This window comes from Alexandromys fortis, unplaced genomic scaffold (assembly GCF_014885135.2).
Source record: "Alexandromys fortis isolate MF-2015 unplaced genomic scaffold, M_Fortis_MF-2015_v1.1 scaffold_111, whole genome shotgun sequence".
Lineage (NCBI taxonomy): Eukaryota > Metazoa > Chordata > Mammalia > Rodentia > Cricetidae > Alexandromys > Alexandromys fortis.
The window spans coordinates 603607-617235 of record NW_026067996.1 but is presented as its reverse complement, the minus strand read 5'-3'; the positions used below and the strand labels follow the sequence as shown (position 1 = coordinate 617235).

The 13629-nt window shown below is 51.3% G+C and overlaps 1 protein-coding gene across 5 annotated transcripts in view; it reads left to right on the top strand.

The window, feature by feature from the left end:
* Iqsec1 (IQ motif and Sec7 domain ArfGEF 1) overlaps window positions 1-13629 on the top strand; it is a 336298-nt gene that overhangs the window by 203527 nt on the left and 119142 nt on the right. For 3 of the 5 annotated variants that reach the window (XM_050160328.1, XM_050160329.1, XM_050160334.1), the window contains one exon: window positions 1147-1191. The exons of 1 other annotated variant lie outside the window; for it this stretch is intronic. In XM_050160328.1, the coding sequence (XP_050016285.1) occupies window positions 1147-1191 (45 nt within the window). Of the gene's footprint in view, window positions 1-1146; window positions 1192-5936; window positions 6029-13629 lie in introns of those variants that run through there. One more of the 5 variants, XM_050160331.1, reaches the window with a different exon arrangement.

Sequence of the window (13629 nt, the reverse complement as noted above, 5' to 3'; positions counted from 1 at the left end):
ACCAATGTCTGTCTTAGTTGGGGTCTCTAATGCTATGAAGGGACACCATGACTACAGAAACTCTTATAAAGGAAAACATCTGATTGAAGAGACAGCTTAGTATCAGAGATTCAGTCCATTATCATCATGGCAGGGAGAATGGCAGCTGGGGGTACGGCCGTGTGCAGCAGACATGGTGCTACATCTTGATCAGAAAGCAACAGGACATGGTGTCTAATCTATGGTTTTTAGCAAGACAGAGGGAATGGGAGAGAAGGGCAAGGCCTGCCAAAGCCATGCTCACCATGCTCAAGCTGGCCAGAGTCCCTTCAGTGGGAGCCATTTTTATTCTAACCACCACACAGGGCATGTCTCTGTCCTAACAAACGTTCCCACAGGTAGAAGGTGCCAACTGGACCCCTTCACTCTGATGCTATAGGACAACGGATAGAATGTGGAGTGTGTGGTCCTGGGCAGAAGCTTGCTTCATTGCTATTTCCTTGTTAGACACAGGGAAACTGAGGCACAGGATGGGGAAAGACTTACAACAAACTTATTTCACAGCTGGTATATGATTGGGTCAAAATACGGTCCTATTCCGGCCAGTCCCTGACCATACCCATTAGCCCAGCTGCAATTTGATCAAATAAAGGAGGGAACGAGGCTTTGGGGCCCAGAGCTAGGGCTGTGGATGAGGGGGGGGCATAGAGGCTGTAATGCCTGGTCAAGCTCTTTAAGAAAGGAACGTGGTAGTGTCTTGTCAACCATATGCAAATTTAAATGCCAGCTCCATGCCTACATGCAGCAGCCGTAGGGAGCTTGCTTATGTCCAAGGTCCCCTATCATGATTCCCAGCATCCACATTCCCCCTCTAGGGTGGGGGGGATAATCCTAGTCACGAGAGCTGCATGACCCTGACCGCAGTGCTTGGTCTCCCCAGCCTTAGTTTCCCCATCCGAGAAGGGGGCAGATGGATTGACATTGTCAAAGACTCTCTGTGCCAGCACCAGGCTGAGATGACGTTGTCAGTGCCACCTCTGGGGACAACAGAGAAAGGCTGAAGCACATGGTTTCTTGTCTGAGGCCACCCATGTGACCTGAGTGGGCAGGGTGCCAAGGGGCTTGCTGTGGGACTGTTGGTAACCCTGTCTCGTTTTACCACCCCAGGAGCTCCCTGGAGACCGGAAGCAGCCTCTCCACTGACCGATACAGGTACTGTCCTGCATCTGCGTCTCCTGTCTCAGGGCCACCAAGGCCAATGTTTTCTGAATGAACCTAGGATGGAGAGGAGGCCTTGGGAGTGGGGAAGAATTGACCCACTAGGAGCTGCACCTCCAGCTTCCCTAGATAGATACCAGAGGTCCTACTGATGTACCCCCTGAAAATACATACAGTTTAAGTAGATCCCCCAAGCAAGGGCTTAGCCCAAGGCCTCCCCAAGAGCAGAATTGGGGTCCCCTGGAGGTCAGACTGTGCTGAGGCTTATTGCTGCAAGATCCAAGGCTAGGGTTCCCCTGAGGAGCAGCCTGCAGCAGGCAGTTCCCATGACAACCAAAGCTGGAGTCGGTGAGAACTGGGGATTTCCTTTGATTGGCAGTGCGCTGGAGGGCATGGCACTGCCTCTGTATGTTTCAGATCCCAATATTCTTACCCGGGGTCTTCAGAAAGAATGCACTTTTTTTTAAACCAATAGAGATTAGATGCTCAGCTGGGCATGCAGCTCAGTTGGTAGCATGATTGCTTAGCATGCAGAAGTCCTTGTTTCATCTCCTTAAATCAAGTATGGTGGTGCATATCTGTGGTCCCTGCACTTGGGAGATGGAGACAAAAGGATAGGAAGTTCCAGGTCATCCTTGCCTACACAGCAAGCCCAAGGCTAGCCTGGGCTACTTGAGACTTGCCTCAGAAACAAACAAAAGTTAAAACCCAAAATAGCTTAGATATTGGGCAGAAGTGGTTCCGAGAACCGTGTGAGTGAGTGTGTGTGTGTGTGTTGATGTGCTGTGACGAGGGTGGGGGTACATCTGCACTATATTGTGTGAGTTAAAGTAAGCTTTCTCATTTGGGGTTGTATTGTGAGCCATTCCCATGAAAGGGCCCAGTCTGTGGAGGGCTGAGGGTGAGGTGGGATGTGGCCACTAAGGAACTGGGCTTGCGGAAGAGAGGAAGTTCTTGTGGTGTGAACCCATCACTAGGCACACTAAGTAGTACTGGATACCGTCAGGATACAGATGATGCTATATAGAAATATGAGAGTTGTGCTGGACAATTCCTAGCCCTTGTGTGTGCTCCCATTTCCAGAACTGGGTATTGCCCCCGGGATGTGAGGACTGGGTGTGACACACGTGTATTTACACAGTCATGTACATGTGCACTCCAGTAACACCTGCTACTACGATGGGTTTATTTAGTGATACCCAGTGATATAGGACAGTTGTGGCCCTATGACAGACATTCTTGCTCAGTATGCAGCCAGGGAGGCACAGCTGGGGTCTCAGTCTTGGGGTCCTGGTGTTGATGCTGTCCCAGTCCCACGCACATGAGTGACACACTTTACGCACCAGCTCCTCGTGCACTTGTCAGACTCTTACATACATGAGATCCAGAACATTTCAGTCCTAGTTCCTCCCAGGCAGATCCAGTATCCTCAAACTTGCCCATGGACTTCCACGCCCCAGTACTAGGGCATGCCAGGACCACAACCCACCTCAGGACATAGTCCGTGCTCACACTTGGATACACTCACAGTTCCCACCCGAGGCTTACTAAGGGTGCCAACATGTCTATGGGTATCCATAGCAGGGTGTTCTGGGCCCTGGGGGAAAAGGTTCAAGAAACTCTAGTGGGTATCAGAAGCCTTGCCCTTTTCTTAAACCCAGTGGGATCACTAAAAGCAGTATCTCCACCTGCATGATATCCTTGGCCATCCCAACAGACATGGGGGCCTACCAGACGAAGGGCCAGAAAGCTCTGGAGTGAAGGGGGAAGTGGGTGGATGGACTTCTTGACTCAGGGTGTGTGGGGCCCCCCACTGACTTGAGTATGACTGTACAGTTCTCATCATAGCCAGTCTGAGCTCTCTCCAGACCAGGCAGGGCCATAGCCCTGTTTGACCTTAAAGCCAAAACTACAGTGTTTCACTCCTTACAGTGTTCTGGGGGTCAGAGGAAGGCTCAGGTGGCTACTCCTCCTCTGGCCCTGTTCCTGGGAACCCGTGGGTGTCAAGCCCTTAGGACACCACAGCCACAGTCCCGTCACCCTTGCAGAGCTTCTGTGTGGCAGGGCCTGGCAGCAAAGGCACAAACTCTGCTTCTTAGTGTAATGTGTGGGGGAGGGGGATGACAAGGAATTGTGAAAGAAAAGAGTAAATGGCACAGAGTGACCAGAGAGAGGGTAGGGGCATGGTTCTGAGGAGGCTCAGTTAGCCAGCCTTGAGGCGGGATCCACATCTCTGCTGAAACAGCTAGTGCAAAGGCCCTGCGGTAGAGCGTGTTCAGCATGTTTACAGCACAGCACTTGAGGCAGTTGCTAAGTGACATCTACTGGAGTCTCTGCCTCCTGGCTGCGACATGGGACCTGCTTTGGAGTCCTCACAGCCCCCTTAGATCTGCTAGAGCCAGCTCAGTGTGCCCATTCTACACATGAGAAAGATGGACCCAGAGAAATCAGGAACACTGGACCAGATCTGTGACTCAGACCCAGGGCTCCACTGCATCCCTCCTGCCCCCGGCCTCTGTGGCCTTCATAAGTGGCAGAGGTCTGCAAGTTCCTAAGAAAAGCGTGTTCCAAGCTCTGGTGGAGGGGTGTCACATGCTTGTCCCTGCCCCACCCCACAAAGGTTCTGAAGGCACTGCAGCCTGGGAAATCAGAAACAAAGGTCCCGGCCAGTAATTGCCTCCTTTCACAGGCATAGCCAGCTTCCTCTGCCATACACGTGAGAGGGAAGCCAATGTCCTTGTCCCGGGGAGGGGGGGTGGCACTCTGGGTGGGGGAGGGGAGACAGCCTAAGCCACCTTGGCAAACAGGCTCATCTCTCAGGCAGATGGCTACCTTGCTTTCCCTGCCTGCCCCCAGCTGTCCTGCTCAGCTCATCAGCTCTGAGAACGCTGGTGTAACCCTTCCCCTTCCCCAGCTGTGGAGCTTGCTCTGGCCCCTGCAGCCCTCTAGCCCAGTGGCCCCAAGGACCCACTCCCTAGGTTCTTTCCACTATGACAGATTGGTGACATGTCATCTCTGGTTAAGAATATCTCTTCTAGCCACGGAGCTTGCTGGTGGCTGCAGGTGAAAATGCCCCGCCAATACAGGTGCTTTTCTGGCTTTGTACAGCATGAATCTCCACTCTGCGCCTAGGAGCTAGATCTTCTGGTTCAGGGTGCACAGAGCTCAAGCGCAGGACATCAGGTCTCTCCTGGCTGCTGGACTCGGGACTCTGTGGATACATCTTGAGCGCAGAATGTTTCCTGAGCCTCTGTAGTTGGTAGTTGGTAGATTTGGAGCCTGAGGTGGCCAAGTGAGTGTGGCACTTTGGAAAGTCCCTTGGGTTCTGAGATTGCCCCCCCCCCATCACCATCTAAGGTCCTCACACTTGCCACTGCTGATGGTGGAGCAGCTGCTGGTGCAGACACTGATGGAAAGATGTGATCCCTCCGGGGGGAGGGAGCACTCCAAGCTGATGAAGGAGGCTGTGGGTCAGACATGAAGAGGCCGGCATTCAGGAGGAATCACACATGAGGGCAAGAGAAGCTGTGCTGCTTTATTGGGACATTTGGGAAGGTAAGCATCTGAGAAATAATGAGTGTATGATCTGGAATGAGGCACTCCTAGCAGAGGGAACCCGGCACAGAACTAGAAGGATGTATCAAGGGGAAATGGGGACAGCTAGGCAATGTGTCCGGGTATCAGAGGGGTCAGACAGATAAGCAGAGTCCCTGAGAGCTGCTTGGTGAGGGAACCCTATCTTTATTCTGAGTGCAGCAGGGGGCTCATGCTGGTGTCTGGAACTAAAATGATTTATTAAGGTCCCTGGCTGGTATGTGAAGAATAGGCCACTGAGGTTGGTAGTCAGTAAGCCAGCTTAAGGGCAGGGAAAGAGACAAGACGAAGGCTGGATTCGGCTTCTGGCCTATAGCTACCAGGCTTCATGGCCCTCAAGAGTCCCCAACTCAGCCCTGAAAACAATGCTCCTGTTTGGCCGTGGCCCCTCAGCCCAGCCACTGCCCTCCCACCCTCCCTCATTAGCCACAGGAGTCTCTTCCAGCAGCCAATGAACGGCTGTCATTGCGGTTCCATTTTAGATTTTATCAATGTGTCCCTGTCGCCTGGGCAACGGTGCTGGCGGCCTTGTCAGTCTTTCCTACTGCCTTTCAGAGCCCAGTTACTCCCACCCTGTGGTTACATGGCGAGTTTTCAGTCTTGCAGGCCAGGCTGGGATTCCGCCACATGTAATTTAAGTGGCAGCGGAGGGCAGTGTCCGTCAGTCACCTGGACCCCTCCCTCACTGCTCCCCCTGGGCCTGCCCTGTCCCTTACACTCAGTCAGGGCAGGTGGGTGGACACTGGCTTGCCATCAGAAGTGGCCTAGTTGGAAAAAGGGCTGGAAGAGCAGCTGCAGAAGCCGTCACTCTCAGGCTCCTCAGGAAGATGGGGTGGGGGGCCCCCACAGCTCAGCATAGCCAGGGATGCCCTGGTTTGCTCTGGGGACCCCCAAGGGAGCCCCCAGAAGCACTGGGCACCAGAGACAGCAACAGCGTGAGCCTGCCCTGTGAGAGCGTGCACGCGGATGAGCTGCAGGCTTTTGTGCTTGCTGCTCTTTGTATTGGAGGCGCGCACTGTGTGAGCTGCACCAGGCAGAGCTGGGCCATGTGAGTGGGGGCCCGCAGCAGGGATCAGCAGCCAGGCCTCCACCTCCCAGCAGCCCCTTGCTGTGTCTCTCTGGAGATACCACTACACCCCGCTAGAGACTGGAAAGTGAAAATGCTCAAGTTCAAGGCCTTCTGCCTGGATTACTGGCAATTCCTGTGCCTGCAGCCGCTGCATGGGGCCTATAAAAGGTAAGCAAATCCTCCTCTGCAGAGGGCCTGGGTCGTGAGGGCAATGAGACCTAGAAGGGAAGTTCACCCTGCGTCTGCCCAGCTACAAGACTCTCTTATCTCAGCTCAGGGTCCTTGCCACTGGGCCAAAAATGTCAGTGGACTTAGTGTGGTCCACTCTGCAACTCGGCTTAACTCCCTCTCCTCTCCTCTCCTTCAAGCCTGCCATTAGAAGTGTTGCTGCAAAGGTATGGCTCCTTGACTGTGCTAGGGTGCAGCACTGCTAAAAATTCTTGTTGCTGGGTCAAGCCAGGGAGCTGCTGACTTGCTGTACAGATCTGACTCCCAGGAGGCCAGTGATGGGAGCCAGGAGTTCCTAGCCTAGAGCCACACTCTGTCCAGTAGCAAAGGCTGCTGTGACAAGTGCATTTGATTGACTACCACTCAGCACAGATCTGCCATGGCAGGTGTGGAGGACACCTGACCTGGAAATCAGAGGACTAAAGTTGAAGCGTCTTCTCTCCAAGTGCCACCTGGGGTAGTTTTCCTCTTTGAGCCACAATTTCCCCATCAGCAGGGATTTGGACCACTGTAGTGAGTAGGATTTGAGTGTTGCTTCCTGGAGTGACAAGGACTGCAGAGGCTGAAAGCCTGTGTGTGTGTATGTGTGTTTCTAAATGAATAACTGTGTGAGAATGGCTGTGTGTATATATAGGAGGGATTGTGAGTTTTTGTGTATATCTGTGGAAAGTATATATAGTGTAAGTTTGTGTGTGTCTGTGTGTGTGTGGTCTTCATGCACACCTTGTTTGAGTCACTCATGCTCTGCAAAAGAGAACTGCGTGGCCATGACAGGGTCATCTGAATGGCTGTAGTTACAGACTCTGAGGAACAAACTATTTCGTCTACTCTGGGGAATTACTTTTTCCTGATTTCACTCTCTGTGAAGTCCACGGCCATTAGTATGCATGCAGTTCTGGGAAAGTGTGGTAGCTTCGCTTTCACTCCCAGAGGGCTTTTTTGGAGGAGGCGCCTAGGGTCCCACAGCCACCATAGAAAGGAAGTCCCCATACTTGGGTGAGTGCCAAGCAGTGAGGCCCATCCTGCATCTGATTATGCCAGCTATATTAGCACTAGGTGCTCATGCCAGGGCCTTAGCACACACAGAACACACAGCTGGAGAAACATTTGTCTCTCAGGTTCTGTGTGTAGCCCTCCATGACTGGATACTCTCTGTGTCCAGGAACACCTGTGCCCGATCCTCACTGTGTGTGTGTGTGTGTGTGTGTGTGTGTGTGTGTGTGTGTGTGGAACATTATTACACTCTTGTTAATCTCAGCCAGAAAAACAAAGAAAGCCCTTCATGAGGGTGAATCAGGACAGACTCGTGCCCGTATACTTGGAGATTAGAACTAGGTCTCTCTGCTCTCAGCTAGACTGTTATCTATAGCTTCAGACCATGTCGATGCCAGGGCTGTGAGGCAGGCAGGGGAGCAGATCCTGTCAGCTGGAGAAGGCATGTGGTCAGAGTCCTGGCAGAGCAGAGGGTCTGGGTCTGAGCGGGGATTTCCAAAAGTGACCTTTCATGGCATAGGCCGTGTCTGAAGGGCTATGCTGGGAATCCCAGCAGAAAGAAAGGCGTAACATGAGACAAGCCTAGGGACTTTGAGAAAGCATGGGGTCTTCAGGACACGAGAAAAGCCACGGGACACCAGGTCCACATGTTTTGCCCTAATCACTGGAGAGCCCACTAAGGATCTTGGGTGTGGCAAGCCCAGGTTTGCACTCAGGACAGACCAAGCCAGCAACAGCCCTCCCACCCATCTGTGCCCTTTTCTCCAGGGCTCCCAGCCTGCCAGGGGAAACCCACTAACAAGCTTTAACGCTGAGGCAGGAATGGACAGCTGCAAGACTCTGGAGCATGCGGGAGGCCCCCAAGAGGAGCTGGGAAGGCTTACTGCTGGCCATGACTTCTGAACTGTGCCTGGGGGCAGGCGTTGGATTTGGTTGCCAGGACAGGGCCTGCCCCAACACTGAGCAATGCCTGTGTATTTAGAATAATCAAAGGCTAGGTGAAAGCATTGGGGAAATTCAGGGAATGAGGTTACAAAGAAAGGCAGGGTGGTGGTGTAAATGCTGAGGCCCAGACACCTGCTGCCTGTGAGACTCCATTGTAGGCACTGGCTTTCGGTACTGACCCCTTGCAGTGGGGGATGGGCACGTCCCACTTTCTAGGTGAAAAAACTGAGGCACAGGGAGACATACTTTGGCTTTTGTTACAAGACTGGTCAGGAGTGGTCATAAGGTAAGCACCCTGTTGTGCCAGAGAAGTCCCTTGAGCTCACCTAGCGCTGGTGACGATCCACTGTGGTGAGCACTGGGCCCAAGCAGGAGTTTCGTCCTCCTTCCATCCACTGCTGACCACAACCATGAGGGCGTATCAGCAAAGTGGGCAGGAACTTTGGGTTCGGCCGGCTCCCGCCTGGCCAAGAGCTTCGGAAAAAGTCTTTTCCAGTCTCTAATGCTCTTCTAGCCATTCTCTGAGGTGGCCAGGTCTGCTAAACCCAGCTCTAGACGCTTTGGGAGACTAGGGAAAAGGCAGGAAAGTGCTGGAGGCTCTGGGCTACTGCACAGCCCCAGGGGCCCTCCTCACAGAGGCTTTGAGCACAGCCACTTGGCATTTCGCCGGATGCCATATTTCCTTGTTTAAAACTGCAACCCAAAACTTAAGAGTATGAAAAGGGTGTTGTGCAGACAATGCATAATTAACCACTTCTAAACACAGGGTGTGCCAGGCTCCCTTGAAGCTGTTAATTATTCTTCATTAGTGATCTTAAATTAATGTAGACTGATTCTGGAGCCCTGCCAGTGGCTGGGCCTGGCTGGAGCTTGTGACTTCTTTCAACCAGAAGCCATATCGAACTGTTCAGGAATGCCTCTGTTTTCTGCTGCTGGGGTGGGGAGCTCTAGACTCTTTATCTGTGATAGGAGCAGGGACCTTCTGGATGGCCAGATCTGGGGGTACTGTTAATGAAATAAAGCAGATACGGAGAAAACAGCAGAAGAGCTTTCTGTCCTTTGGCTTCCATAGGATGGTCCTATGCGTGCTTCCAATTCTCATCCTGCCTGCATCCTAGAACCAGGCCCCAACAGGACCTCAGGTCAGGAGCAGGAATTTCCAGGCATGGTTTGGTAACTTGACCATTACAAAATATGGGTTTCTACATTTTGAACTTGAAATACAGAACACTATGTTCTGCTATTTGCTTTAAATGTCTTATGGTAAAAATATGTAACAATAAACCTGCTTTTAAGACAAACGAACAAAAAAAATATTGAACCTAGTGGCAGGGCACACCTTTAACCCCAGCACTCAGGAGGCAGAGGCAGGGAAATCTGTGTGAGTTCCTGGCCAGCCTGGTCTCCAGAGTTCCAGGCCAGCCAGAACTATAGGCAAGACACTGTCTCAAAAACAGTTTCCTTGTTTCATTGTGCTGCCAAAGCTGGCCCCAAACTGGGCCCAAAACACCCTTCTGCCTCAGCCTCCAAGTACTAAGAACAAAGACGTATACCACTGAGCCCAGAAAAAGCCACTATGGTACCCAGTTCACTGTGCTCCATGGAGCATTTTCACTCTTGTGCAGCCATTCCATCATCCGTCTCTAGAACTTTCCTAGTTTCCCAAATCAAAACTCTGTCATTAACATTGATCCTCATTGCTGGGAGCCGATTTGAGTGGCTGCCATTACAAGATGGCATTTGGCCCTGGCCTCGCTTGATACCATAATAAAGGTTGCAGTTCTTCCACTAGAAAACAGGATGAGTTGTTGTGTTCTAGCTGCCCACACTTCCCCTGACCTGCAGGGTAATTTCCTTGTGGTCTGTAATTGACAGGGATGTTCCCCTGCTTTCTTTCCGGCCGGTAGGTCTCCAGAAAAGCAGTTAAAGTATCAAAGTATCAAAGGTTGCTAGGCAGACTCCCTATATAAGCAGCTGCAAATCAGAGCTCAGGGCCCCTTGCTTTCTGCTCTCCCTATAACCAAGAGGCTCCAATAAAGCGTGATTTGAGAAGAATCCTCGTCTGGTGGCTGTTCTTTCCTGCTGGTCAGGGAGTTCGCCGCAACTCATCCCCTCCCACAGCCCCACATTGCTACTTTCTATTTCTAGGGAGCACCCCCCCCCAAGTATTGGTCCTTGAGAGACTGCTCATCTCACTCAGTGTACTATCTTAAAGATCTGTCTGTGGTCTAACATGCCACAGCTACCTTCCTTCCTAACACTGAGTCTACTGCAGTTGTTCCTGGCTTGGAGATTATAAACAGTGCCGCTGAATGTGGGCATGCAATATTCTATAAGTTGTGACTTGCTGCCAGGCCTGGAAGTGAATTCAAGTCCCAGCATTTACAAGGTAGAGGCAGAGGCGGGGCGGCGGGGGGGGGGGGGGGGGGGTGGTGGTGGTGATGCAAGTTCAAAGCCAGCTGAGGATGTGTAGGGAAACCTTGTCTTTAAAAAAGAAAAAAAGATGCAATTTGCTTTGTGTATTCGGTATTTTAAGGTTCGTTTACTCAATACTGGGGAGAAAATTCCTCATGTGTACAAGGCAGGTGTTCTACCACTGATTTCTAACCCAACCCATTCATTCAGTGCTTCACTGGTGAGATCCATTGTGTGGCTATTCATGGTTCCCCTCCATTCATGTTTGTTGGTGTATTGAATTCTGTTACACAGATAGCCCCGTGTTCAGAGTTACAGTCAAGGCAGTGATGCATTCTTGCTTGTGCTTCCTGGCTCCTGAGGATGTGCGCAGGACAGTGTGTGAGTGATCACCTTCAGTTTTGCTGAGCTTAGCAAGGTCACTTGCTAAAGTAGTTGTGACAGTAGGTGAGAGTTAGCTCCACATTCTTGCTAAACTGAGTATTAAAAGCCTCGTGATGTTTTTATTGTAAAAGCTAAGAGAAAAGGTGAGATAAAGAGGTGTGTCAGCGGTGTGGAATCGCCCCTGGGACTTTCAGCATTCAGCAGTGTGGAGTAGTGCCCCTCACCTAAGCTTGGTGAGTTAGGGCCACTCCTTCAGCTGTGGGGTTCCAGTTTCCCAGGAGAGGAACCTTAAGGGGGACCCTACCCTGTCATGGCTGGCCTTGTAGCCTCTCCTTCGAACACTTTGGTTAGGGGAATGAGCTCATAACATGCCTGTGCTCCACTTCCTTCCTGAAGCCTGGACTTCACAAGTCAGAACACTAACATGTACGACTGCTCCTGAAACCACGGCATCGTACAGGGGCTCAGAGGACTCATGGGGCATGGCTGGAAAGGAGAGCTGCAGGACTGTGGGGAGCACAGGCACCTCCAGCTCACCAGATCTCAGGTCTAGACTCCCACAGGGGAAGTTCTGTCCATCAGGGCCGGCTCAGGGGAATGCATGCAACCTTTTACTGGTATGAACTCTCTCCCTGTCACTGAGATGCAGGTCTTGTGTTTGTGCTGCCTCAGTGAATGACAGCCTGTCTAGTGAATACCGCTGTGGTGGACTTACAGCTTGGTGGAATAGAACTTGCCTAGAATGTCCAAGGCCAAGGTTCCAAGGTTCCATCCCTCGAACTGCACGACAGGTAGATGGGTGTTGCCATAAAGAAGAAAATAAGGGGGCCTACACAGATGGCTCGGCAGTGAAGAGTGCTCGCTGCTCTTCTAGAGGCGTTAAGTGCCCAACACCTATGTTGGGAGGCTCACAATACCTTACAGTTTCAGAGGGTGAGTCCATGACCATCATGGTCAGAAGCAGGCAGCAGGCAGGCAGACATGGCAGTGCAGCAGTAACTGAGAGCTCACATCTTACCTGCGAATTGGAGACAGACAGAGTCAGACTGGGCCTGGTGTGGGTTACGGTTACAGACCTCCTTCAGCAAGACTTCACACCTTCTAATCTTCCCAAAACAGCTCCACCAACTGGGAGCAAGCACTCAAATATATGAGCCAATGGGAGCCATGCTCATTCATACTACCATACACACATACACACAGAGACAAACAAATGTGCACATACATACACATGTAAATTTTGTAAAACTTGCCAAAAAATAGAAAGAAGGAAAATAAGGCAGTGATGTGGTTGGTTCCCCGTATTTCAGGCCAGAAAGAAGATAGAGAGCAGAAAGAACAAGTGTCTTCCCTGATGTCACAGAGGTGGCTTGCAATCAGTTTACCCAGGCAAAGCTGCTTTACTCATTATCCATGCCAATTAAAGCTTCCTGGCTCATGTGATAATGCTGTTGCTGTGGCTACATAACAAATTAATGCAGAGCCATTGGTTTAAACCAACGGTTCTTTTCTTTTGAGCAGGGATTTTGTTCTATTTACTGTCCCTTGGGGCATTTTGAGGCCTGGAGTTAGATTCCTAGAAGCACCCCTGACCTCATCCCCACCCCTCTTTTCCCTATTTGGGCCTCTCCCTGTGATCCAGGCTTCCTCACACCTTAGAGTCTGTTATGAAGGGGTGACTGAGAAGAAGAGCCCAGGAGGATCTGTGTGGTCAGACCTCAGAAGACACCTTCACACTGCACTGTCACAAGGCCATGCCCACTGTAGGAGGGCACTGAGACTGTGGACCTCCCGACCTGGATCAGGGCTCTGGTGGAGCCCATTTGGTAGAAGGCAGCTGGTGGGAGTTCTTACAGTCAGCCATGGTATCACAGCAAGAGACTTTTTTTTTGTTTGTTTTTGTTTTTTGAGACAGGCTTTCTCTGTGTAACAGCCCTAGCTGTCCTGGAACTAGCTCTTATAGACTAGGCTGGCCTCGAACTCACAGCTATCTACCTGCCTCTACTTCCCAAGTACTGGGATTAAAGGCGTGCGCCACCACTGCCCAGCTTCAAATGACTTTCTTACCATGATGTCCAGGGCCCTGAGCTGAAATGAGCTTAGGAAAGTTGCTGATGGGGAGGAAGGGAAAGGGTACCCGAGACCCAGTTGGACCTCAGAAAATGCAGGTGCTCTTATCAGTGAGGTTCAACATTCAGACCAAGGTGATTGCTGAGGAGGGAGGTCACTTCCTCCAAGAAAGGGAAGATGCCAAATTATACTACAGAGCTGGGAGCTAAGAGAGGGTTTACCAGGCTCATAAAAAAAAAAAGGCAGTATAATCAGGCAGTGGTGCTGCGCACCTTTAATCCCAGCACTCAGGAGGCAGAGGCAGGTGATCTCTGAGTTCCAGGACAGCCAGAGCTATTATATAAAGAAACCCTGACTTGCAAACAAACAAAAAACAGCAAAAACAAAACAAAAAAAGGCTACAGGCAAGGAAGGGAACAGAGGGTCACGAGCCACTTGGGAGCTGGGGACTTAGCAGGAAGTTAGAAAAGTGAACTGGAAGCCAGGGCACGGGAACTCAGCTCTGGAAACTCAAATACAGGGTCATAGCTCTGGAAAGGCCTGCATAGCCGTGTTCCTTCTCTTGGCTGCTTAAATCTCAGGATAGTGTGATTATTGGTGCTCAGGCAGTATCCCACCACTTGGTGCACTGGAACAGAAGTAGGAAGGGGCCTCCAGATTCCCCTTGACTCCATAAACGACAGCCTTCTGGCTTTTGTGCAGTAACCCTCTCTATGTGGGAATCCGGAGTCTGC